The 26,921-nt window shown below is 40.7% G+C and overlaps 1 protein-coding gene across 3 annotated transcripts in view; it reads right to left on the bottom strand.

Moving 5' to 3' along the window:
- Nucleotides 1-1,895: 1,895 nt before the first annotated feature.
- Nucleotides 1,896-26,921, bottom strand: part of piezo1 (piezo-type mechanosensitive ion channel component 1) — a 97,739-nt gene continuing 72,713 nt past the window's right edge. For all 3 annotated transcript variants that reach the window (XM_056395669.1, XM_056395670.1, XM_056395668.1), the window contains exons 26-54: nucleotides 26,333-26,429; nucleotides 25,845-26,010; nucleotides 24,845-24,934; nucleotides 24,078-24,160; nucleotides 23,356-23,418; nucleotides 23,157-23,257; nucleotides 22,210-22,354; nucleotides 21,265-21,333; nucleotides 20,509-20,681; nucleotides 20,315-20,424; nucleotides 18,770-18,934; nucleotides 17,333-17,591; nucleotides 15,896-16,084; nucleotides 14,697-14,903; nucleotides 14,357-14,597; nucleotides 12,437-12,584; nucleotides 12,099-12,246; nucleotides 11,546-11,698; nucleotides 11,100-11,161; nucleotides 10,801-10,959; nucleotides 10,478-10,625; nucleotides 9,895-10,083; nucleotides 8,680-8,772; nucleotides 7,585-7,757; nucleotides 7,160-7,282; nucleotides 6,995-7,074; nucleotides 5,977-6,166; nucleotides 5,691-5,832; nucleotides 1,896-4,243 (exon numbers count right to left, since the gene is read on the bottom strand). In XM_056395669.1, the coding sequence (XP_056251644.1) occupies nucleotides 4,115-4,243; nucleotides 5,691-5,832; nucleotides 5,977-6,166; nucleotides 6,995-7,074; nucleotides 7,160-7,282; nucleotides 7,585-7,757; nucleotides 8,680-8,772; nucleotides 9,895-10,083; nucleotides 10,478-10,625; nucleotides 10,801-10,959; nucleotides 11,100-11,161; nucleotides 11,546-11,698; nucleotides 12,099-12,246; nucleotides 12,437-12,584; nucleotides 14,357-14,597; nucleotides 14,697-14,903; nucleotides 15,896-16,084; nucleotides 17,333-17,591; nucleotides 18,770-18,934; nucleotides 20,315-20,424; nucleotides 20,509-20,681; nucleotides 21,265-21,333; nucleotides 22,210-22,354; nucleotides 23,157-23,257; nucleotides 23,356-23,418; nucleotides 24,078-24,160; nucleotides 24,845-24,934; nucleotides 25,845-26,010; nucleotides 26,333-26,429 (4,095 nt within the window). In that variant the 3' untranslated portion in view covers nucleotides 1,896-4,114. The remainder of the gene's footprint in view (nucleotides 4,244-5,690; nucleotides 5,833-5,976; nucleotides 6,167-6,994; nucleotides 7,075-7,159; nucleotides 7,283-7,584; nucleotides 7,758-8,679; nucleotides 8,773-9,894; nucleotides 10,084-10,477; nucleotides 10,626-10,800; nucleotides 10,960-11,099; nucleotides 11,162-11,545; nucleotides 11,699-12,098; nucleotides 12,247-12,436; nucleotides 12,585-14,356; nucleotides 14,598-14,696; nucleotides 14,904-15,895; nucleotides 16,085-17,332; nucleotides 17,592-18,769; nucleotides 18,935-20,314; nucleotides 20,425-20,508; nucleotides 20,682-21,264; nucleotides 21,334-22,209; nucleotides 22,355-23,156; nucleotides 23,258-23,355; nucleotides 23,419-24,077; nucleotides 24,161-24,844; nucleotides 24,935-25,844; nucleotides 26,011-26,332; nucleotides 26,430-26,921) is intronic.

Here is a 26,921-nt window from a genome sequence, read left to right on the forward strand (position 1 = left end):
TGTTGGTTTTCTTTACAGGAACATCCTACGTTAAAAAAAGAGTTGACCATTAAGTCATGTCACCTTTATGAGCACAACCCCCCCCCCCCCAAAAAAAAACTACAGTTCCCATGAAAAAAACTACAAGATGGACACAATATACTATTTATGTATGATTAGACCCTGGGCTTACTGGGATCCATAACACCTTGCTGATTGAGAACGTGGAGGGAGGGGTTGGTCAGTACACACTAAAAGTGAATGCTTAGACCAAAGAATCAAAACCTTAACTTTTGACACCATGCCTTAAACAAAGGAACCAAAAGTACAAACACATTTTCTTACATTAGACACTTTGTCCAAGACTTAAATCTCACAATCATTGTGAAAACACTTCTTTTTCAAACTGCAACACACACCTGAATTTTGCACCACACACATACACACCTTAAAATACTTATGCAGAAATTGAAACTTTCTAAGCTGAACCTTTCAGTCCATCGACACTCTGCCACATGTCGAGTCAACACCCCCTTACACTGAAGCAGCTGTACAGGTTCCATATGAGAGGAACAGTGTTAGAGTCAAAGACCTTCTCTGTGAATGTGTGGAAGTGTCACTGAACTGTAGAGTAACAGAGTGATGGCAGCAGTGTGTGTTGTGCTGCCCTGGTGTGTGTGTGGGGGGGGGTATCTGCCTATCTGTCCAAACCGCCCCCAGCCCCCTCCCTGTGTGTAACTGTAGACATTGTAATCCTGTGTTTTTTACACCAGACTAACTTTCACCATCTTCACAGTTGAGCGTGAACATGTTCTGTGACCGAGTCCTGGACTTTGATGCGGCTGCAGCTGTAAGTTCTACTGTTCTCTACAAACCTGTTCTGGTAAAATCAGCTGTTTCTGAATATTTTCTATTTCTGTGTTGTGTGAAGCCTGTATGACAAAATGAAAAAGATATACAAGGTTGTAAAGACAGCAGCGTTTTCATCAGTGTGTTGTTGCTGCCTTCAGAGAGTCGTTCACATGGTGCATGTGTGTATGGTTTGCAAAGAGGATTGTCAGCGTTTGTTTGCAGTGTTTCATTTTGACATAGAAGTGAGATCTTCAGCTCCAGGTGTTCGGTCTTATTCGGCTTGTGTGTGGAGTTTTGACACAATCAGCCAAATTGAGTAAATTGTGTAAGCAATTGAAAAAACTGTAATGTAATTTCCCTCAGCAAATTGTCTCACATATGACAACACTCATTTCACAAAGATTGCTGAGTCCAATTATTACTTGTTTCTGAAGTGTATGTTGGATTCTAAAATGCTAGTTTTGTCTATTTTGTGTATAATCCATCAAGTTGAAGCTTTTGGGTGTAGATACAGCCATTTTGTATGGTGGCCATGAGAGCTCAACACACTGCAGTGGAAGAAAACAGATAAAACACAAACAAATTCATAGATACTCACAACACAACGGAAGTGTTTCCAGGGGACACTAAAAAGTGATGCACCCGGTAAGGACACACGGATGTATTATGCACTTGTTCAATGCTTTTAACTGCAAGAGTCACAAATCATTGAACAACAAGGGCGATCCAGCCTGGTTCATCGCTTTTCAGTGTCGTCTGTGCTACTTGCAACACGTTTCTGTATTTCAGTTTGTTTCCTTGTTCAGGTCAACGCTCCCTGTGGTTCCAGAGGGTGCTCTCCTCACGTTCACCCTCCCAGTGTGCACACTCCCTGCTCAGCCAGCCCTCGCCACAATCCCTGGCACCACCTGCTTAGCTCCATCGCTGGTCCTGGATACCCGCCCCGAACCCCACTCCAGCATCCAGCATCTCTGGCTCCTGTATTTGAGTGCGGTATCAACCATGTTGATGTAATGATTAGCGAGGAAACAGATTCATACACATACCGCTGAGAGCAGCGGCTATTGATACTTAAGACATTAGACCTTTATTTAGAATATGCACCACGTAAATTTGAACACATGTAAACAATACAGGACAACTTTAAGGCCACGATCATTTTATATAGTGTCTTAGTGGTTCATATTCCCAAAATGATTTGCAGTTACACAAATGAAACCAAGAGACACACAATAAAATCTCCTGTAACAACAACCTGCTGGTGTGACAGTCACATATTGTATCAATAACCATATTACTATTGTGTGATAGCACAAAGGGTCACTCTGACTCTAAGCCAACCCTGCTGAGATTTATTTCACATGGTTTGACTTCATACATTGCTGTTCTTTGTCAGACTCTGCATGTGCAGCGTGTCAGATCCACGAAACATCGGCATAGTACAAATATTTGTTATATCAACTTCACAACATCAAATAACTTAGCGTATTTTCTTCAAATGAAAGACTAACAGGCCTGAACAGGAAAATAAAAGAAGACAGTCAGTTCAGATTGATGAGTCCAGCCATCAACTCTTTAACTACTCAATCAATATTCATTCTGTAACCAGCGAACTGTTCGAGGACCAGGGGCCAGTTGCAAACAGTATTTTAAGTTAAGATTTACCTTAAAGTCAAACTTAAAGTTTCCTTAAAATAAAAACTGTTGCAAAAAACACCTTTAAGTCCTCTCTTTAAGGTTTCCTTAAAACGTTCTCTTAAGTATTTAAGCTTTCCTCCTTATCTTGGCCTTATACTTAAGGAATCACTTAAGTCAGTTAAGACCTTAGTGACCAACCTAAGGAAAAAACTTAAGGTACCTCTGATTGTATCTTAACCGCAACATGTCTTAGTTTATGGCGAAGAGGATGAACATCCCAACAAGAGCTTTCCACGATCAGAAGAACCTGATGGACACTCAACTGATCACTCCTCTTTCCTCAGCTGCCCCCCCCCAGCTCCACAGCAGTTAATGATTGCTCAGTGGTTTTATGCAGAGCGATCATAATCATTGCTGAAGTGTTTCATGTCCATCGATCAGCTGTGTGCCGTGTCATTCATCCAGTGTCTGTTGGATGCAGATCAAATTTACTTTTAAGGACGTCTTTTCTTTTGTCAAAGTTTCGCCTTTTCCTCCTCTGTCTAATTTGGTTTTCTTTGCCCTGACGTTATTCTGTGCAACAACCTTAAGTAATTCAGCTAAGGAGAAATTCAACCTTAAGGTGCTTTGTGCAACTGGCCCGTGGCTTTTGAATGTGGACGACAGTTTTAATTTCACAACATAGAACCAGTACTTTAACCCAAACTGTTTTTGATGGTTAAACTTGACATTCTTTATTCCCCTCTGCACATTTTACCTGGACACATTCAAATCAAACATTTGTCTGAGGGTGTCATGAACAATGAAGAAGCGACCAGTAACTCGATGAGCCGAGCACACAGCACTTTATGTTGTTTGTGTAGTTTTATTGAGATACAGTATGTGTGTATTGTGCATGTGTTTGCGCCCTTCCTCATGTACTGGAATAAAGCTTTTTTAATTGAATTTAATTGAACTCAATTTTTAAAGTGTCGAAAGGCAACCAGCAGGATCTGCATCAGCCTGATCCACAGCTCTCCTACCAGCCTCTCTCAACTGCTACCCCTGAACCTGGGACACGTGGAGGCCTGGAACAAACTCAGAACATCTGTCCAAGTACAAATAACCTGACACGGCTTTTTAAATCTGACCTGGGTTCACGATGTAAAGTCAATTGACCATGGCATCTGCGTGGCATGTTCGTTAATTTTACAAGAATGAATGATTGTAAAAAACATTTCTAAGTTTGATTGACAGCATGTTTTCATACTGGTGCAGTAACTGTAGCTGGTTCAGGATTCAGCCGTTAATCCTCCACCCTGTGTGCTTTAAAATGCACAGAGGTCAGGAATGAGATAGCTTTTGTGTTTGACCTTTAACCTCTGACCATTTACAAACACCACTCATTTTGCCTTCCAGGGACATTCTATCCAATCCTGTAGACATCCAGCTGCCTTCAGCCCCACCCACAGTGGGACTGCAGCTCCACTCTCAATAGTCTGTAGTGTAAGGTGTTGGGATGAAAGTGCTCAGGCAGCTGTGAAGAACAGGAGTCCAGCAGCAGGAGATGTCCTCATGAAGCCTTCCATGAGCTGTCCATCTGGACGTCTTCGCAGTGTGCTTCACATATTCTATTACAGCCAGACACAGTCAGTCAGTCAGTCAGTCAGTATCTGTCCTGGTCTTGGCTGTGGATGTCCCTGGTCCATTTGATCATAGTCTCTGGAGATCGATAAAGGAAGATCAGTTTGGAGTAAAGCTCCTCTTCCAGCTCCAGCTCTCCGGTCTCACGCACCTGAAACACACACAAACTTCAATTTAATACTTCAAAGAAATGATTGTGCAGGACAGCAAACAGCATGGAAACAAGTGTGTTTGTGGATGTATTAAAGAGGGAAAGCAAGTCTATGCTAATGATGAGACCAGGGTAATATTCCAAAAATCTTGGTTCAAGGACACGGAGTCACAGGAGTGCCATAAAAAATAATCAATCTGTAAAAGAATAAGAAAATAAATGTGGAAATATAAGAAGGAATAAATCTTAAAAAAAAAAACGCAAACACTTTTCTTCTATAGCTTTTGCTCTTCCTTGAAGGGCCAAGCTGTCAATCAACTGGCTTCAGACGGGCTCTCCTGCCCAGGCTGAGCAGTCGATTCATACACACATGAATCCAGCAATGATGGGAGCTTTTAACGTGGACAACAGGAAGTAGACACAGTGTGACACCCAGGACACACTGCCTGTGTGTCTGCTGTGTCACTACAGCTCTGTCTTTCTTTCTTGAGTTTGCCTTTGTTTATTCTCGTTCAGAGCAAGACACACACAGAGAAAAAGAGAGAGAGACAGAGAAATACTGCCGTCACCTGTTAAATTATTGACATAATGTAATTAGAACCTACATTGGGTTTCTGCTATGACCATATAGTACAAGCGGCTTCCACCGTCACCACAAACTAAAATGGCTAAAATTATTTTTATTTTATAATTATTTTTTTCATATTCAGGTAGAACTTAGACATTGAAACTATAGTGGAAGGTATCAGTTTTATGTAATGTTAATAGTATGATGTCAATATGACTAGCAGCAGATGGTGTCTCTGTTTATTTTAGCTGGGAACTCGTCACATGTGAAAGATAGGCCAGACAGTGAATCTCTAGATGAAGTGCGAGGTATGACAGGCGTGTGTCTCAGGCAGTATGGCCGCTCTAACCTGTTAACATGGCCAAAATCGCCACACACACACACACACACACACACACACACACACACACACACACACACACACACACACACACACACACACACACACACACACACACAAACACACACGCAAGACAGGCAGGTGGCGGTTTGAATCAGAGTTGGGGAGGGAACACTGTGCAAATGGCTACTTCCTGTTGCTCGCACCAAAAAGCTCCCACCAAACCTGGATTCATGTGTGCAGGAATCGACTACTCAGCCTGGGCAGGAAAGCCCGCCCAAAGCCAGCTGACTGACAGCTTGGCGCTTCAAGGAAAAGCAAAAGCAATAGGTGAAGGTTTTTTCTTTAAATTATTATTCTTTTATTTATTACTACTTTTATTTTCACATTTATTCTTTTATTTGGCACTCCTATGAATCCGTACAAGGAAAGCTTATTCAAATTTGGATCATTCATTTAACATCTCTGATGTGTGTGTGCACATGAGGACAGTAAATGCATGCACAGTATGTGTGTTAATATGCACACTGCAAACTGACCAGGAAGATGTCCGTGCAGAGCTTGAGGATGCGGTCCACGCAGGGCAGCTCCTCAAACATGATGGAGTGGGAGATCTCACTGAAGAAGCCACGCACAAACTTTCCAATGACTAAGACCACAGACACATACAGACCCATGATCCTGGAGGGAAAAGCATACATATCACAATCAGCAGGTCTAAAAATATTTAATGTGTTTAAGTCTAATTAAGTCTAATTGCAAACATGAATTATTTCCAATGTATTTTGCTGAAGCGTGAAGTGTTTGTGAGTATGTGCTCCTCACCCGTATCCAGCCAGGAAGCCCAGGCTCGGTGGACTGACTTTGTCATTGAATATGATCATGGGTAGAACACCACATGAGGAGGGGGCGCAGCCTGCGATGGCGATGTCCCACCACTCCTGGTTTCTACTTTCATTCAGTGACCTGTCACTCATCAGGGACAGGGTTATGTTCAGGTAACCATTTTCGTTACCTACAAGACAACCAGTAAGCTGTGTTAAAACACACACAGGGACAACAGACAACGATAGCTCTAGTTTGTTGAATGCAGCAGTGTGGCACAGATCGCAGTCTAGCGTCACATCCTGCCCATCGTGTTGCTGTTGTATCAAATTCACTCATTGTTGTTTGGGGCATGCATAGTTTCAGATATGAATACAGCAGCACAGATGTACTGCCAGGAGAAAAGGGTGTCCCTCTGTCAGCTGAATTTACCTTTTTGGACATCCTACCATTCTCATGTTTTCCATGCGTAATAGCGCTCATCATAATGATCCATACCAAATCAAATACCATCACTGTGTCATATTAGCTCAACAGATAACTGCATATTTCAGGGAAATCTTCCAGATGTGGATACAAATGCTAAACTTGGCACAAATCCTCTATGGGTATTACTCTTTAGGTAAAACACATTAGCCACTTGAAAATTCAAGATGGCTGCCATTCATCCAATATGAATGATCCTGGTGTCAGATGTGAGAGGTCAAAGGTGAAATTTAGTACACTGTAAAAAATAAAATGACAGTATATTTCAGAAAAAATATTACTCACAAAGAAAATTATTCACACAAAAGTTTGACAAGTAGCCTAGCGCTAGCAAGTTAGCCTAGCGAACTAATGTCAAGACAAGTGAACAAGTAGACACTAGAAAGTAGCTATTAACTCATGTTGGTGTTTTGGTTGCTCCTTCCATGACCATCAAGTCTGATCATGGAAATTGTTCTGCCCGTTCAAATTTCATGCTATGAAAAGAATATTATATTGTGTACATTTTAAAAGTAACTCAGTGACTTCTGACCTTCATACAGCTGACTGACTGGTTTGGCTTCAGCTCCATTGGGGGCACGAATGTAGTTGGGGAACATATTAGGAACATGCCTGGGAAAGAGATAAGATACCATCTTTAAGGTACATCTACTGCATATGTATAAAATAAAACACAAAACCAGAGAGACAAACTTACACAGGTTCAGTGCGATTGCCGACCAGTAGTGAGGCCAAATCCGCTCTGACCGGGTTCCCGGGTTCCAGGTCTATAGAGTATTTGTCAAAGGTGTGTTCCACTGTCCCTCCTTTACCCAGGTCCCTGTCAGAGAGGAGAGACAGATACAATCAGCTTTTAGAGTTTAAACCAATCAAAGATACATCTACAAAAGCGTTTTTCTGAATGATCGAGATCATATCTCAAAATTCTGACAAACAGAGATTTTTTCTAACTTTATCAGAACTCAATGGAAAAATTCACTGCATTATAGCCTCAGCTGTCATTCGTCACAGTCAGCTGTTCTTTGTCAGCTTTAGCATGTTAACATTAGTTGACTATTGCCCGGTCAGTTTGGTGATAATTATGCATATGTCATTTAGTAGTAAGGAGACCAAAAGTTTTACCTCTGGAAAGTCCAGGCCAGACGTAACGTTAGGTCAGCAGTACTTCCAAGTAGTTCTTTAATGACTTCTTGTCTGCTGGGGGGGCTGATCCTCCATACTGATCCTGAACTACCTTCAATCATGGCCTTCACTATGTCGTCGTAACTGTAGAGCGTGATGAACTGCATGGCAACCTAGATGCACATACACACAAAATCGTGTATAAAAATACGTATCAAAATAAATCAAACTAATCAAAATAAAAAAAGACCAATCAAATGTTGCCTACATATTAAAAAAAAAAGTGATCCACTCCCATCACTACAAAGCCCTGCAGTGCCAAGAGCTGACACCAAGATCACAAACACCTTATGTTCTGCCTCAGGAACAGACAAACCAATTACACATTAAACACAGAGCCACCCAGTGAGCACAGCCGGTCAACACGGGCCCATACAAAAAAAAACAGGGCTCCCCAAAGACAGCGCTTCTGTCAGCTGTGCAATGAAGACAGAGTTGAGACAACGCTTCACTTTCTAACAAAATGCACAAAACTCCAGCCAATCAGAGCAAATTATTTCTCAAAATTCAAGTGAAAACATCCTCAATTCAGCCACATGGAAAAACATAAACAAATTGTCAATTTGGAGCTTGGAAGCACATACACACACATACACACACACACACGCACTTCACCTGCAAACAGTTAGAATGTACACTGAAAGCATTTTATCAACATACACAAACACACACAGTGAAAAAAACAAAACTGCTTGTTGTTTGTTTTCACTGCATTAATACTACTGCTATTTTATACAGTCACTGATCTCCATCAGTTGTGGTCAACTACCTGTTATTGCTGCTGTATATATATATATATATATATATATATATATATATATATATATAAACTTTGCAAAATATTGTTGATGTTGTTAGTATTAATATCTTTTGTTATCACCTCTTTTTTCCGTGTTGTTTTTGTCCTGTGCAGTCGGTTTTTACTACGATGGTGTCATTAAAGCCTGATAATTGTTAACAGTTACTACAGCACAAAGACAGATAGTAACAGAACATTCAGACCGATACAAAAGTCAAACTGGAATCAGGACTCACCGCATTGTTTCCAAACTTTTTGGTGAGTTGGTCATATTCCTCCTCCGTGAAAGGCTTGATGGACTGCTGCTGCACACTCATGGTAAACAGGGGCTGAATATACACACAGACACACAAAGGATTATTCACGCTTTACCAACTGTGTCATTTGGGTTTTATATTTGTAAACATTTTCCGTTTGTCATCAACAATACAACAGTACAGTACAGTACAGTACAGTACAGATACAGTATCGCTGAATTCATTTCTGTGAATAAAATCATTGCATACTGACATCTGGCATATGTATGGAAGCTGAGAAAAGCCATACTTGCAAATATTTTTTTAACCCGTTATTGGGATAATAGGATAATTATTCCGCTATCTTGAGAAAACAAAGCTCTGTTATCCATTACAGATAACAGGATAATTATTCCGTTAACTCCAGATAATAAAAAAACTCGGGCTAAAAAAATATTTGACCTTTCTCTGCTTCCGTAGACATGCACACTAACCCTACTTCTATTAGCCCCAGCAGAGCTCTCTAATGATAATCTTACTATCAATAGGGATTTCCCACCTTGTATGTGTACCTGTGTACTTGTCAGATGATCAGAACAAAAACTGCCCCAACTCATATTACAGGACTGACTGATCATTCTGTAAAAGGGGATTCCACAAGGTTCAATACTACTCCTGTGTTGTTTGTAATTTTTAAATTAACAATATTACATCCTCCATAACAAACTGTAACATACATCTTTATGTTGATGACACAGTTCTGTATTGCTCTGCTAATACTTCACGCTCACGCCTTTGACAAATTGCAAGATGCAGCATTTAATTTGAAATTAGTCCTGACTAATATATGACTAAAGACATACTTTTATATACCACACTTCAAGTTTATAACGCTGGCTTTCTGTAGTCTTCATTCACTGGGATAAACTAAATTAAACTTGAAATGAAACATTGAAATGTATCACCTGCCAGCTTTAATGTCTTTCACACAATATACTGACACTCTATTAATTCAAAACACTACAATGATTATATAATATTTAAAATTATCAGTGCTTACTTCATCTCTCTAAGCAGTTTTATCAATACCCAGACAGCAGTTTTGGAATCTGTTTGTCAAATGATATTAAATGCAGCTACTCTGTCGTATGGCTGTAGAATAGTTATAACTTTTATACACTGTAAAAAAAAACTACTGTACAAAATGTTAATTACCTCGTATCCTCCCAGCTTGACAGTCACTGTGACATCAATGGGGTGGTTGACCACACCCACAACTGATCTGACCAGTGAAATGAAGAGCAGGGGAAACCAGATGATGCAAATCAAGAAGAAGATGATGAGTCCACCCATGCCATATTTCACTATCTTCTTCTTCTTCTGCCCTTTAGGCTGCGGGTATTTCTGAGGAAAGAAAATATTATTTTGAGAGATAATAAATATGTTTTTAGTTGTTTTTTTTTAATAAAGAGTGTTCAGTATTTTCTTTTTTGCTGCCCATAATTCAGAGGAAACTGGCACAAACCCTCCCCCCGCCACGACGTGGTGGTGATCATAGCATATGGTACCAGTAGCACAGCAGATAACTGCATATTTCAGAGAAATCTTTCAAATGTGGACACAAATGCTCAACTTGGCACATCCTCCTGGGGTATTACTCGAAAATCCATATATATATAATATACTGTCAGTCTAATATTTTGGCCACCTGTTTCCATTGCTGTACATTGTGGCAGTTACTGCTTTTCCCTCAGAAGAAGATATCTGGTCTGCTGTCACATCACATGGGCTCACATACCTTCTCTGTCTCACGGCTGCATTTAATGATGAAGATGTTGGCATAAATGTCTTCCACACACATCCAGTTTGATAGAGACAGAGTTGTGTCAGTCCAAACCCAGTCCATCACTGCCCGCAGCTCCACCAGGAACGGCACCAGACGGAACCTGCACACACACATATGTATAACATATACATGCACAATAGATATATATTTGTATATATACGTGTGTGTGTGTGTGTGTGTGTGTGTGTGTGTGTGTGTGTGTGTGTGTGTGCAATGAATGAAACAAATCTGTAATTCCAGCACAAATAGCTGCAGATTTGCTTTGTTGTCCGTACCCTTGGAAGAGAAACAGGTTGAGGTGGTTGTATTTCTTGGTGAGAAAGTTGCCGAGGATACGAGTGGGATATCCACAGCGGATCTGATAGGCCGACAGGCCGAAGTAAATACACTTGACAAAGTACCAGAGCTGGGCCACAAAGTTCTGATTGAACATCCTAAACGGGGAAAGGGGGAGGCGAGGAAGATTAAAACTAATTAAATCAAATTTTCAACAGTATTCTGAAGACTCAACTCATACTATATATATACATACTATAAGAATGATACATTTGTACAAGACAGGATTGAACTTTACCTTTCAGTGACACCAGGGAGGATGAAGAACATCCACAGGTGGATCCCAAACACAAGGATCACCTGAAGGGAAGAAACAGAAGGAGGAGAGGAAGGGTGTGAGGAAAGAAAAAAACAAAAATGAAGAGCAAGACAACTCTAAACATGTTACAAATAAATGTTGCAGGCCACTCTGCGCCTTTCCAAAAGTCACCTAATTTTCTCCTGTAGCATCAGTTCCCCATTTGTGATGTTACAGTTGAATCTTTTCAGGAGGTAAATTTGAAAGGAATGCTCAAACACATCCAAGAAAATCCACTCACTGAAGTCTGATATAATTTGTAATGGTGAATAAGGGAACAAAAGAAAACCACTGACACAGAGTCAGTCCTCCTCCTCCTGACTTCTTCAATATTTTAAAGATATGGAACCACACAGACGCTAATAATCTGAAAAAGTAGAATGAACCTGGAAGATGAGTTTTCCCAGGACGGCCTTGCGCAGATACAGGGCTCTGTCGATGATCATGGTGCTGAACTGGATGAGCAGCATCACCAGGAAGGCCTCGGGGACCTGGTCCTCTGACAGGGTGGAGGCTATATCAGCTGCTGCACTGTGTTTCTGAAGGAGAGGTCAGGAGGGATTTTCTCTATTAACTCTAACTTTGTTTTAAACATGAAATGTCTTCTTGGTCAGTGATCACAATTCCACCATATCACTGACAGTAAAAAATTTTGACAGTTGACAAGAGGGAAAATAACATTGTTTATTTGATGATCAACAGCACCAGCCAGACAATGTGGCTTTTAAAGTTTAATGTGATTTAGGAATGTGCTTATGCATAATGCATAATATTGTGTAATACTACAGTGTTTATACACAATTTTAATAGCATGTCAGGTTTTTGTAGACGACCTCATGTCAGTTTAGTTTTAATTCAATTTGATTTCTTCTCATTGTAGTTTCAGTGTGTAATAATGGATAAATAATCACAAAAACACAACTTCCATCCATCCCTCACCCCAAAAGCCCAAAAGCCAAAGATGACGATGATGAAGTCGATGACGTCAGTCAGGAACATGAGAGCATAGACATCAGTGGCAGCCTGATACTCAGCGTGGAGAATGTCCCCGAAGAAGCCCTGAGCTGGTCTGTAAACACTCTGAATGCTGCAGAGAAAAACAGCTGCATCAAACCACAACATTACACTGAACACATTTATTCTCATATTGCAACTAAATTATTCATACTAATCTCAAGCTTTTTATAGAATAAATGATTGGTTATATGGTCGGCAACCTGGGAAGTATTTTGATAAATGTAACTGTGGTCACATCACAGCATCTCTACCGCGCTCACCCAGAGACGAAGATGTGTTTTATCTTGTGTCCCAGAGCCAGCAGTCGCTGACTGGCTGCCTCCCTCCTCTTGCCTTTCTGCTTCCTGCTCACTGGTTCTTTACTGGGGTCTGTGGTCTCAGCTGTGGCCTCCACTGGAGCAGGTAGACCTAGAACCAAAGAGGGATAAAACAGAATTAGCACCAAATAGAAATAAAAATGTCAGTGTCGGGACAGTGATGACCCAGATTAAGAAAAAATACCAGAGTGGAGCTGCAACTTATAATGACAGCATGTACTGTATGTTGCCATTGTTAACTGCAGGAATCCTGCCTGTGTACCAACAACAGACAGCTCCCTGTTCCTGCCTCATTTCTCTCAAAAGTCTTTTCAGAGGTTGTGATACATGCTGCCCCACGACTGTACAGGACAACATGTCATAGAGCCTGTAAGCCTTCACTGTTTAAAATATGTTTGAGACTATTGTTGTTGATTAGCTCTTTTTTATCCTAATGACAGCTTTCACCTGTGAAGATATTAGTTGAGTCACTTTAGGTATTTTGTACTGAAGAAACATCTCCTCCTTCCCAGTGACAGTCTAGCCTCAAAGCCCAAGCTTCTAGTGCACTATAGAGTTCTTCATCAGCTGGAAGGGTATTACACCAGGAAGCCTCCCTTGTGATATGTATCGCTACCAACACTAAACTATAGTTTAAATAGTTAGTGATAGAGAGACTGCGGATAAAGGCTATATGTTTCTACATGCTCAAAATGGCCGCACAGGGTGAGGTAAAAAGCCTGCTACCATAGAGATGGGCAATACATGATGATTCAACGTAAAAATTCTCATGATTCTTCACACAAACAGTGTAGTAGTTGTGTGAGGAATGAAAAAAGGAGAGCTTGAAAGAGAGAAGTTTGAACCCTGCCTACTTTCACTGCACCACACATCCAGCCAAGCAATAGTCTGTTTCAGAAAATTTACAGACTTAGTCTGAAGAATACTGAAGCGTTAGAGGAGCCATTTGAAATGATGTGTGCAAATCTTAAGGATGTCAAAGACCCTGTTCAGACCTGCAATAACATGCGTCTTCAGTGATCCAGTCACAAGTGGTCAGTTCTCAGTTCATCATTTCACACCTGGATTTAAAATGCCTCTCGACTGACCCCTTGTGATCGGGTCTCACTTCCTGCTTCATATGCAAATAAACAGGTATGTGTTGTTGTTTTTTAGCCAATTGACAGACAGGTCCATTGTCAATGTGTTTGTGTGCGTGTGTGCGTGTGTGTGTGTGTGTGTGTGTGTGTGTGTGTGTGTGTGTGAGTGAGTCAGTGAGTGAGTGAGGGAGAGAGCGCGAAAGAGAGAGAGAGACAGCGAGAGAGAGAGAGAGGTTCAGAGGAGTTGAGTGACTCATTGCTCTGCTGACAGCTCTACAGTGAAATCAGGTTTTATCCATTTGAAATAGTCAAATATTTTGGGTTCATTATAAACTGTGTCAGGACTAATCAGACTGTGGCAGAGGACGTCACTGGAGTAGTTGGTTCCTTCAGGGTGACCCAGGACACATTCATGTCCACACTGCTGAAAGAATGTGGACACATGTGGTCCAGACCTCCTCTGAATGTGGTCTGAGTGATCGGATCTCAAATGTGTCCTCAATGCGTCTTTGGTGTGTTCACACCTGAACTTAGAGCTGATCACTGGTGATCAGATCACCAGAGACGGATTTTAATACCAGGTCTGAACAGGTCTGAACAGGTCTGAACTTGTCTGAACTGGTCTGAACTGGTCTGAACAGGTCCACAGAGTGTCTTTTTGTATCAGGCAGGATGAGTGAGAATGGACCTTAATAACACAGATATTTTGACTTGTAACAAATGCTGTTAGTGTTAATGTTATGAGTCATACCTCAACCATCACATTCCACACACAAACACAAACCTTTGCTGCTCTGTTGTTTGGGCTGTTTAGATTTCCTGCGGAAGCGGATGCTGCTGCTTTTCTTTGGGACTTCCTCTATCACCTGCTCATCGTGTCCCTCTATTATATCCTCCCTCGGCCCGCTGGAAGGATTCAATGTGTCCTGTTCATCATTTGACCCAGTGGGGGTTGGTTCAGGTGTTGGAGGTTGTGGGATAGCAGCAGCAGAGCTGGCGCTCGGTTGAACATGGTCCACATTATCCTACAGTGAGAAGCAATGTATGTAAAAACTGCAAAACTGCATGATGAACACATTCTGTCAAAGTGGTTATTGATAGGGCAGTAACCAATAGCAACCAACCTTTTCAAGCTGGTCCAGTTCAGTCTTTTCCAGGTTGTCCAGGGTGGATGTTGAGCTAACTCTGCCCTCCTCCTCCTCCTCTCCTCCTGCTCCCTCCTGCCTCTTTCCATCTTCATCTCCTTCTCTAGTTCTTCCTTCATCCTTACAACTTTCTGATGAGGGGCTCTGCTCCTCCAGGGGGCCTTCGTGGTCCCACAGACCATAACGCTGAGCGCACACACACACACACACACACACACACACACACACACACACACACACAGTGGACACACAAATACAAATGTGTAAAGCAAAGCTGAAGTCTGTCTAAAGTGAAATACTTCAGGGGGATTGTCCTTCAGCATCACTTAAGGGTAATAGCTAACATTGGCATTGACAGCTGTTAACTTACCAGTGTTGACAAGAGCTTCAACCATTGTTGAAGAAAAATGTTATAATACGTGCTTGGAGCAGAGCTGCTTCTTCAGCGATACAGTGACTCGGGATTGGCAAGTGACAAGACGGTCCAACCAAGCCAGAGCTAGCTGGTTAGCATACTAACTTCAGTACAAGAAAAGAAGTAATCAATATATGCAAAACAAGATGGTTGCTTTACACCGCTCGAAACAACTCTTGTTAAAGAAAGGAATGAAGTTTGACGCTGATCTTGCAAAGTTTCTTCTAGGCAGGTGAGTAAACAGCTGATAATGCTAACATTAGCTATGTAGTAAGAGCAATACGCCTTCTGAGAAACACTGGACGGAGATTGGACGGACAGAGACGAGTATCGAAATGTGAGTGACGAGACAGTCCGACCGGGCTGGAGCTAGCTGGTTAGCATGCTAACTCTAATCAAAGAAAAGACGTGACCATAATAGAAGCAAAACAAGAGTCAAAATGGCGTTGCTTCCCACCTCTGGAGAAAGCTCTTGGCGAGTAAAGAAATAAGGGAGTAAAGAAAGTTTGGTGTTGGACAATGTTTCTTCTAGACTGGTAAGCTAACCATGCTAACCAAGCTAAACATTGCTAATGTTGGCTATGTAGCTATAGCACAAAATCATATCTGCTTCAATTATCATTGTGCAGTTATCATAAACTGCATACTGGAATTCAAAGCTTGAAAGTGAACGACTACTCAAATGTCCAATGGCCAGTGGAAGTTGGCCAACTATGCTGTCATACCACAAGTTCTGTAACCATCACTGTAAATACCAACTGACCATGAGCAGGGATCTGTGGAAGAACAGAGCCAGCAGCTGAAGAAGATCATATCTGATGTAGTTGTCAGTCTTCTCCAGGCCCATGATGCGAGGCGGGAAGAAAGGCTTGTCTTCATTCAGAGTCATCTCATACACACTGTTCCAGGGAAAGAATCCAAACTGGAAAAGGTATTTCACCACCACCATCACCTGGAAAGAGGCAGAACATTACAACATATAACCAGGCAGGAGGCAGGAAAGGTGGATCACTTGGTAGAGTTCAGTCCTTACTGGAGTGGCCTGGGTTCGAATCCAACCAAGGCCTTTTTGCTGCATGTCATCCCCCATCTCTCTCTCTCCCACTCTCTCTTATACAAACACAATGTCCCTAACACAATAAAGGCAGAAATGCCCCAAAAAAGAACTTTTGAAAAAGGGCAACAGTCCACATGCCCCATCAGATTTCAGATATGTGAACTATTATTCAGGCCTGTATTATATGTATTATACCACTTCTCTTACTGTAATTCAGTTATTGGATTATAGTTGTGAGAGATCTCCAAATCTAATGTATGGTTGAATCTGAAGCAAAGGGCCATGGTACGGACACAGAACCTCCCAGTCCATCATCAGGGTGTGCGCGGAGAAGGTTTTCAAAGCTATTCAAGCATTGTAGGAGCAAGGGATATATTTGGGTTGCATGCCTGTAACTCAATCACCTGTGGTAGTTGTGTGTGCGCCTGTGTGTGTGTGTGTCACTGGGGTGAAGCAGTAATGATTATGTCGGCTGTGGCTTAGGAGGTAGAACAAGACTAATCAGAAGGTTGGTGGTTAGATAGTTCAGGTTATTTAACATGGGTTTGTATGAGGTACTTATCCAAAGTCACTGCATTACCTGTAGTGGACTTGATTTGGAGTGCTCGTCCTTCTTTTGCCTTAAAACAGCCCTTTCCTTTGGCACTACATTTTCTCAACTGTTGAACTTCCATATTCCTACGAATAAAGGCAATGATATTGTTTTTCTTCTGGACTTAAATAAGGTTTTTTCTACCGTCCCCAGCAACAGCAGTCCTTTACTGAGCTTTAGTGCCGGTGCTCTATAGATAAGTACCTCACACAACCCAACGCCAAATAACCTGAACTATCACTTTAAGTCTGCCTTTCATCATGCCATATCAGATCTCTATGAATACAATTAGTATAACTTGTTATTGAAATGATTGTATTGTCAGTGTTGTATTGTAAAAGCAAAACATTAAGGTTATGGAGCATGGAACTAAAACAATGAGCTGACAGAGGCTTCAAATCTCCATAGAACTGTTTGTTGATATCACACACAGCACATTATTCAGAGTCAGAATCACAAAACAAGCAGCTAAAAGAGAATAAATATAGTGTGTGTGTGTGTGTGTGTGTGTGTGTGTGTGTGTGTGTGTGTGTGCCTCTCAGTGTTCATACCTCTGTGTAGACTATAGCAGTCATCCAAAACCTCTTTGTTGGTCTTGGAACAGCCAACATAGCCCAAAGGAACACCAGTATGGGAAGGACCAGTGATATCACAGAGGCACTGACCACATTGTTTAACACAATGATGAAATAGCAGACCAGCTCGGAGTTTGCTGCCAGCAAGTTGTACATGGCAAACAGCAGTTTCAGCAGACGGTTCTGGTTAACATAGAACTCTCTGCTCTGCTCCAGCTCCTCTATGAAGACCTGCCTGCAGAGACAGAAGGGAGAATCACAACCCTCATCACCAAGCTTTCAATATATGATAGAACCAATAGCCAGAGCTGGGAAATAAATTATAGTTAGTATAGTGATATCCTTTAACACATTTATGACTCAACCATTCCCTTTGATGGTATTACTGCTTCTATGGCATTTAATTAGTTTCAAAACCACAGACTGTAAATAAAGATGGACGTAGCCTCTGTGACATCACCCACAGGTTTCTGAAGAGCGGTTTTGAAGCTCAGAGTGAGCTGCTCCACCATTTCCATCTTGGCAGTGTCTGACTCCGCCCCTAACTCCCAGCTAATCCAGAAATGGAAGGGTGTGTATGGAGTGTGTATTATTAATTATTGTGAATGTACCTGCAGCTTGGTTCATGTACTTCACTCCTCACATTTCAATCTGTATGAAGGACATTACTTTCAGTTTCATTCATGACTTATCCTGACACTGACCTCAGTCACTGCAGTTGTCCCTCAAAAAGCCATTTGAAGCAGTCACAGCTGGCCAAAATAACCTCACACCGATGGCTTCACAATCAAATTCGTCCCCACAACCACAGCAAGACATGTATACACACGTACATGCCCTTACAGAAGTTGATCTACAATACTATACCACTATATCCCCATATAGTCGATAGCTTCCTTAGCTACCTTTTTGAGACTCTTATTTTGAAAGTGTCTGTGCTTCTGTGTTTGGCAGTACAATTTACATAAGGTTTTGTACAACAGAGCCAATAATTCCATTTTACCATGTTAAGACTTTTATTTTGAAGGTTAATCCAAATTGTGGAGATGGTGTTTGAGTGTTTCTGTCAATATATATGTGTACGTGCGTGTGCGTGTGTGTGCGTGCGCGTGCGTGTGTGTGTGTATGTGTATGTCTAAAGTCAACTTTTGAGTAGGGACTTGTGAGTGTTGAGCTGCTTGTCCCAATCCCGTGTTCACGCCACCTCATCTGTGTGTGTGGAGCAGAGGACGGATAGTTTTCTGCTCACGGATGTGTTCTGTTCTTGTGTCACATGCACAAACATGGTTTTTATGTGCACAAATTTTGACACTAATTAAACGCCTTATACTGCTAAACGCAAAGCACATAGAGAACAAGGTGGTGAAGTGAAACCAGTGTAACTGTGGATTATTTTTGGTGTTCAGTATCTACCTGTCTCCTAGCAGCTCACTGGCTGTCCTGGAGTGTCTGTGTTGTTTGGACGTCTCTGGGACCAGCTCCATGCTGCTGGATGCGGGTTCGGGACTCAAGAGATTCTCAGTGCTGTTGAGCCTTGGCCTGGGGGTACTCCGGCCTCTGCTATCCACCTCCAGGCAGCTGAGAGAGTGATTCAAACACACAGACATTAAGACTGAGAAATTGAAGGTGGAAATGGATATGTATACAGAAATGTATTATCTAGAGCAAGATTTTAAAGATAGGCTTTAATTATATCTAATCTGCTCCTCTGCCACCCTATGAAACAAGTTACTTTGAAAGCATCACTTTACAAGCTACCAGTTACTCAATTTCCCCAATGTCTAAGATGTTAAGATGAGGTGTTCCTCAAGGTTCTTTTCTTTGCCCCCTTATGTTCTCAATTTACATGCTGCCACCTGGCTAGATTATCATGAAGCATGTGTCTTATAATTTTTTTTGCTGATGACATCAAGTTATATATTCCTGTAAAGCCCACAGATCCTAGCAGCCTTGTGACTCTTACCTCTCAAATATAAAATCCTGGGTGTCTCAAAACCCTCTCAAACTTGACAATGATAAAAATGAAGTAATTCTGTTTGTCCACTCAAAATCATCAGCTCTCTCAGTGCAAATCTTGGTGACCTCTCTAATTATATTAAGCCAGCTGCTAGGAATTTCATCAACATCAACATATAGTTTCATCTTCATCTTTTTGCATTATGTTGATATATGATATGTTTTTATTTATGCTGTTCTGCTCTTTATATATATATATATATATATATTATATTCTATAAAAATAAAAGTTATTATTATTATTATTATCATTATTATTATTATTATTATTATTATTATTATTATTATTATTATTATTATTATTATTATTATAAGGGAGAGAAAGCTGGTTTGGTTAACTAAATTCTACTATAGTTAAAACTACTTGAAAAAAAAATCAGATTGACAATGTACAAAATTTTTAATAAAATATCATACAAAGTCATGAGCCAGTTTATTGCAAAAAGTGCTAGTCAAAGGGGGTTTAGTTAAAGAAAGAGAAGCAATGGTACAATAAAATAAAAAAATATATTATTTTTACCTTTACGGCCCAAAAACGTTTGTAGTTTCAGTAGTTAACTACACATAAATGGCAAAAAAAATCTAAATTTAACTATTTGAATCACTGTGCACAGATGAATGTAGTTGAACTACCAGCAAGTTACTGCAAAATGTAGTTAAAATACTAGTTTAATTACATGTTGTTCAGTACTCCCCTACAGTTGAAACAGGTGGGTCTTAGAGCCTTACTGGTGGTGACACAAATTTTAGTGTGTTGCTCAAAGAAAAGGTCAAACAGAGAGGATTCATCCAATACAAACATGCCCGGTATATTTCAGTACATCTCCTACAAAGACAGTAATCCTTCCAGGGTGTGGAAGCACATTCACAGCATGGTGTGTTCTGCAATTTGTGGTAGGCAAACAGAAGACACAAGGGACAAACACCCTTCTTCACACTCACCTGTATCTGGTGGTATTTTCTGCATCTGTCTCATCCAAACACGTCTCCAGTGTGGGACTCTCACTGCCCTGAGACACCTGGTCATCTGTGGAGTCTGCTGCTGTTTGATGCTGCCAATCAGAAGGAAACACACACAAGTTAGAGTGTGTGTTGGTGTGTGTGTGTGTGTGTTTGTGTGTGTGTATTGTTTTTACCTGCTGTATCTTGTGTATGATCGAGTAGCGTTCATTGCACAGGACTGTAGATGTCTCTCTGTACTGTTTAGTCAGAAGATTAAGCCACTGAGTCAGTCCGTCCACCATGGCCAAAACTATAGCCCATAAGAAACGCAAGATATCCAAGATCCTCTGAACCATCTCACCGTGACCTGTAGGTGGGGGTGGGGAGGAAGCAGGAGATATAGTAAAGGTAGCAAACTGTAGATTCAGCAGATTCCTCACAAAATGTCCTCTATGTATATATTTCGTATATTTTGAAAATACTGGCTTCTGTGTGCTTTTACAGAAGATTATGATGTCACTGTGACGTTGACCTTTGGTTATAAAATGTCCTCACTTAATTTTATCTTTATAGACATTTGAGTTAAACTGTGTCATAGTTAGTGAATGAATTTGTAAGTTATGACCAAAAACATGTTTTGTGAGGACACAGTGTGACAGAAGTGAGCAATGAAGTTCCCTCTGGACATTCTTGATATATTGCATTCACAAGAATGGGAGATCACTGTGACCTTTGACCACCAAAATGTGATCAGTTTATCCATGAGTCCAAGTCAATGTTTGTGCTAAATCTAAACAAATTTCCTTACGGTAGCCTTGAGATATCACGTTCAAGAGGCTAAAACTGTGTTTTGTGAGGTCACCGCAACCTTGACCTTTTATATCATGATTCCTAATTGAGTTATACACTATTTAGTAACATGATGAGTAGACACAGCAGCATGAACCTACCAGACTCCTGCTCTTCCTCCACCTCCTCCTGAACGACAGGGTCCTCAAACACATCATTGTCGCTACAACCTACACACACACACACCAACACGCACACACAAAAAACAGCATTTCCATCACATCAGATGACATTACATTGACTTGCATTACATTCACCCTAACGTTGACAATAACCCCTGCTTGCATAAATGAGTCTGGGTGTCATGTGACCCTAAAACATCAGTAAGTACATACATAAGTAGTAAATATAGTGAATGTATCTGTAGTTATTGACTGGGTTCACACCAGCCATGACGCTCGTCAACATGTCGACTCATAAGTCATTATTATATTCATATGTATACTCGTATTCATGGGTCAGACCACACCCATCTTCAAACCTTCATTTTGACCTCCACTACACACCTCTAAAGTTGGATATGTATCTTGCAGGTTGTGAGTCGCAGAGACAAATATCTGTCCACAGACAGACACACAGACAGACAGACAGACAGACAGACACAGACACACAGACAGACACACAGACAGACAGACACACAGACAGACACACAGACACACAGACACACAGACAGACATATAAACACCTGCTTTGCTCAAAACTTCACAGTTCCCTCTACAGCAGGTGTGTCTCAGACCACATTCTGTCATGACAGGCAACAGGCAGGTGATTTACTCTAATAAATGATGAACTTGAGATCATTTAGTGGGTGTGGTCATTAATTAAATGACCAGTAAATAAGCTTGAATTGAATAACTGATGCAACCTGTGAAAGAACAAATCACTGCCTCACAAGTTAGAAGAAAGACTGAAGGAAGAGTTACATGCTCTCCACCTGACCTGACCATAACACTGAATACTACAGCCACAGTTTCTCCCCTCCACTTTACTCTCTCATTGTGTCTTCGCATCTGCTCTGGCAGGAACTGGATGTAAGAATATCTGACCTATTAAAGGTAAAGCCTCCTGTTGTGCATCCACCCCTCCTTCTCTCTCTTTCTCTTTTCTCTCAATCCTCCTCGACTGTCGCTGGTGTCTCTGACGTTCTCTAAGAGCTGTTTTCACATTGGTCACCCACGCCTGGTACGCCAGCTGAGGAGGGAAACAAAAAATCAGCAACACAATAAACATACTGTATGTAGTGCAGCAGGTTACTGCAATAAACTTTAAAGATTTCAAGATGGCCACCATTTCTGACACAGGAAACATATTTTACCACAGAATTTTACCCACAGGACAGATTGAAATGATTTTGTAATGTAAACCTGTTTTAGACTATGAGGAAGTCAAATTCACAACTCTCACATTTCCTCAGAGCTTTATTTGTGCAGTGTCTAATATGTAATGTGAAAAAGCATAAAGTACAATGTATTTACAAACCATTTATTATGAATGATGAACCAAAAATTCTGTAAAAGTCGACAGTTTTTCTTGTTTACTTTAACATTAGCTCACTAGGCTAACTCTAGGCTAGGTAACTCTTTTTTGTGAGTAATATTTTTGCTGAAATATACTTTCATTTCATTTTTCACAGTGTACTGAATTTCTCCTTCTACGCTGTTAAAAGAGAAATAGCAAAGGGGGATTTGTTTCAAGTTTAGTATTTGTATCCACATTTTGAAGATTTCCCTGTTGAACTATTGTAAATTAGAGTTTCAACACTGCATGCCAAACACAGCAAAACAACTGTTACTATATGCATTATATGAAATGAGTCATTAGTTTAAAATCATATTTTGTTTACTGCAGCATAGATCTGGTATTGGTCACAAACTACATTATAGCTGATGAGTAAACTATGACTTTGCATGCATGATGACAAATTTATTAATAAAACACCCCTATAGAAAATCGGTACAGATTTACTATATAGTGAATGACTTGTGTGTCTGACCTGAAAGGCGGTCTGTTTCTGAGGCTTCTGTTCTTCAGACTGCAGCTCCTCTTCATCCTCACTGTCTGATTCAAACAGGTAGTACTCTCCTGAATGGAGCACTGTGAGCGGGAAAATATCACATATCACAACCTCCTTCACCTCACTGTATGGAGATCATCAGAAGTCTTACTTCACTCTTCCAGTCTGTTTGTCATACCTGTAGCGTGGTCCAGCCATGGCTGGTACCACTTCTTCCTGGACTTCTTGTCTGTCTCAGTCTCTGGAAGGAAACAAGGGAAGGTTTGGGTTGGAGGAATGTCAGACTTTTACTTATAACAGGATTTAAAACACGCTGGAGCAAATGTCACTAGTCATCTTTATGGAAACATGAATATACAGATTACATTCAGATACTCAGCAGTTTTCATGGAATATTGTTTTGGATTTTTTTCATGGATTCATGCAGCTAAACAAAAAAAAAAGTATTAAGAGTAAAATGTTCTCCAGTAACAATGAGTGGTACTCTTTGTGAAGAACAGTACACTTTAGTTCACTGTCGCATGAAATACTTGTATCTCCAGTTTACTTATTTACAGGATTCCAGATCAGCTGGAGAAAGAATGAAGGAATGAAATGTGAAATGTGAAGGAAAGACAGGCAAACAGCGCAGGGAGGAAGAAAAAAAAAGATGGACAGACAAGAATATAAGATACAGAAAAGAAAAATATTATTCTACAAAGTGACTACAGTCATAAAAAAGTGCAATATTCCCTCTGAAACCCTGTGGACAGACCGAGTGATTGACATGAACCCGTTCAAACCCCTGAGCAGTGCTGCATCTGCAGCTGAAAACATGGCTGTTATTGGCAGGCTCATGTGGGAATGGCAGGGCTGGAGTTAGCTGAATGTTAGTTTATCATTAATTATTAATAGTCCTACCAGCAGCCTGACTCTCGCTGGAGTCTTCGCTTGTTTTGTGTCCGTCTCTGTACTTCTGCTGCTTGGAGCGAATTCTCTGCATCCTGAGAGAGAAGAGCGCAGGAGGAGGAGGACGAGGAGGAAGAAGGATGTTACCAGGTCATAATGTTTACTGTGAGCTAATGTAACTCTATGTTTCCAGGATCGACCTGTTGGGTTGTTGCCGTTACATTTAGCTTCCAGATTCAGCCCACACATTTCATTTGGTGGGGATCCTCTGATTCGGTGGTATTTTTGGATTTTCAAATCTCAGACTAGAACATTTGTGATTTTGTTAATTACACTAGTTCATTAACAGTGGACTTGCTTTTAAAGACTTTGAAGCTAGAAAAAACAGGTGTGCAACAATGTGTATATACTGACATCCAGTGGTCATTTTACACACTCTCACATGTTTTGTAAGAACAGATAGTTAAGACCAGTATCTTTAAAGTGGCTGAAAGAAACTACAAATATAAACCAAAATATTAAACTTGAAATTTAATAATGATAAGGGCAGAAAATGCAACCTATCCTATTTGTGGTGCAAATTATTTTTGCACATTCGGCCACATTTATGTTTATTCTGATACAGACTATGTGTCCAAAATTGCTATGAGCTAGTACTGAAGGCTTTTCATCCAGCTTTATATTTCTACTTGTTCTTTGCAGTACTGTTATAATACTGCACCTCCTGTAAGTATGTATGTATGTATGTATCTATCTGTCTGTCTACTGTGAACACTTACGATCTCTTGAGCTGTGACAGAGACTTCTTCTCTGTTTGCTGGTGGAACTTAATGTTCTTCACGATACTGGCTCTGAAGAGCTCAAACCCCCTGGAAGGAAGAAACAGTCGTCAATGCATTTATGAGCAAAATATTTCAATGAACAAATTAACTGTGTGTAATTAATTATAGAAGACTGTACATTTGGGGTCTTCTTCCACATCTGAGTCTATCAAAGGGGCCAATACCTGAACCTGATCTAACAGCAGCTAATTACCAGATGATGATATGTTACTGAGTATTAAGTGACCCAAGTAGTTTTAATGTGGCATTTAACTAACTCTGTGAAACCAGCTGGCTTTATATGAAATTCCTTATTCAAGTGTCATTTTATTTGCATATTTTTAGCTAATTAGAATCAGTTCTTCACCTTCACACTAGTGTGTCAATAAGGCCACATTAGATCTATTTTCATTTGATGTTGGTAATTATTAAAACATGAAAACTTGTGTGCATAGTTTTCATAAGCACTGTCACTAAATGGAGTGCATTTACAGTATGGAGAGCTTTTTTAGTCTTAATGACCACTTTACACGCTTTACACTACTGACTCACATTCACACACACTTTCATACTTGCTATGTACACAGCTATATATGCATCTCTATCACACACACACCAACGATACATCGGGGGCACTTTGGGGTTCAGTATCTTGCCCAATGATACTTCGACACGTGGATTGGAGGAACCGGGGATCGAACCACCGACCTTCTGATTAGTGGACCACCCACTCTATCTCCTGAGCCCCCCAATAAATAATAATAATTACAATTACATTTACTCATTTGGCAGACGTCTTTTATCGAAAGCAACTTATGAGTTAGGATGTCAGTAAGCAGTAAGCCAGCAGTAAGCAGTGCAGTAGAGACCTCAAGTCGACCCGCATTTTCTCAGTTTATCAGTCTCACTGTCCTTTGCAGTTGTGCCAGCATGGCAGGCGTGGGGCATTATGTTTTACCTGGAGGCCTGTTTGGCAGATGCCTGCAGCTCTGTTGTCACATGCAGGAAGTAGAAACTGAGGAAGACTCTCCTCTGCAGTAACAGGCAGAGAAAACAGATACTGTCCCAGATGATTCCCGCCTCCTCCACAGGAAGGCTGCAGGTCTTGTCACTCACTGCTTTTGCTGTTTGGAAACAAAAACATGCAGAGACAAAGAGTGAGATAAAAAGACGATGTGCAGAAGATATCTGAACAACATGTGAAAGCAATATTTATTCATTATTTCAAAGGCATGACATGATACAAAAAAGCAATATAATATTTAAAGCTCAATGTTCCAGACTCAACACTGTTTAATACTAAACCCCTTGTCCTTCATAAATATAGATACAGTACAAAACATAATAAATTCATAAATTATTCTTGGATTCATTTATACAGATACTATTCCTAATGTATAGATGATCATTGTTGCGGTGTGATATTATCATTATTGAAACACTTACGGTCATAATATCCTTTGACTGTACAAACCAGGCTGAAGAGCTGAATCACCCAACAGAAGCCCTGCTGCATTTCATGCACAAACACACACGCCAATATCTGAAACACAAACACAGGGAAACACACAAGTCAGTGTTTCCTTGGACAGGTCACTGATTTTACAGTTTACAAAGCCCTTTGACCATCGAGGCAGAAGCAATAATGGCAAGAGGCTCAGAAACAGAGAAAAGGTGAAGTTAAGAGGGAAGATGTACAATATACTTTTTATATTACAGAGACTAGATGCTATAAAAATCAGTTTTAAGAAGTGATTTAAAAGAAGTCACTTATTCGGCCTCATCTCATCGGGCAGGTCGTTCCAAATTTGAGGGGTCTTGATGGAAAAAGCACGGTCAAGCTTCGACTTTGAAACAACCACAAGGGCCTGAACTGAGGATCTAAAGCTGCGTACTGGCTCGCAGCTCCCGGGCCCCGGGCGTGCTTCAACAGTGATCAGTAAAATCTTTAAATCAAATCTAAAAACAGACAGGGAGCCAATGAAGGGAAGCGAGGATCAGGGTGATGTGATGTGTCTGTTAAAACCTGTAAGAA

The sequence above is a fragment of the Seriola aureovittata genome, chromosome 14 (genome assembly GCF_021018895.1).
Source record: "Seriola aureovittata isolate HTS-2021-v1 ecotype China chromosome 14, ASM2101889v1, whole genome shotgun sequence".
Taxonomy (NCBI): domain Eukaryota; kingdom Metazoa; phylum Chordata; class Actinopteri; order Carangiformes; family Carangidae; genus Seriola; species Seriola aureovittata.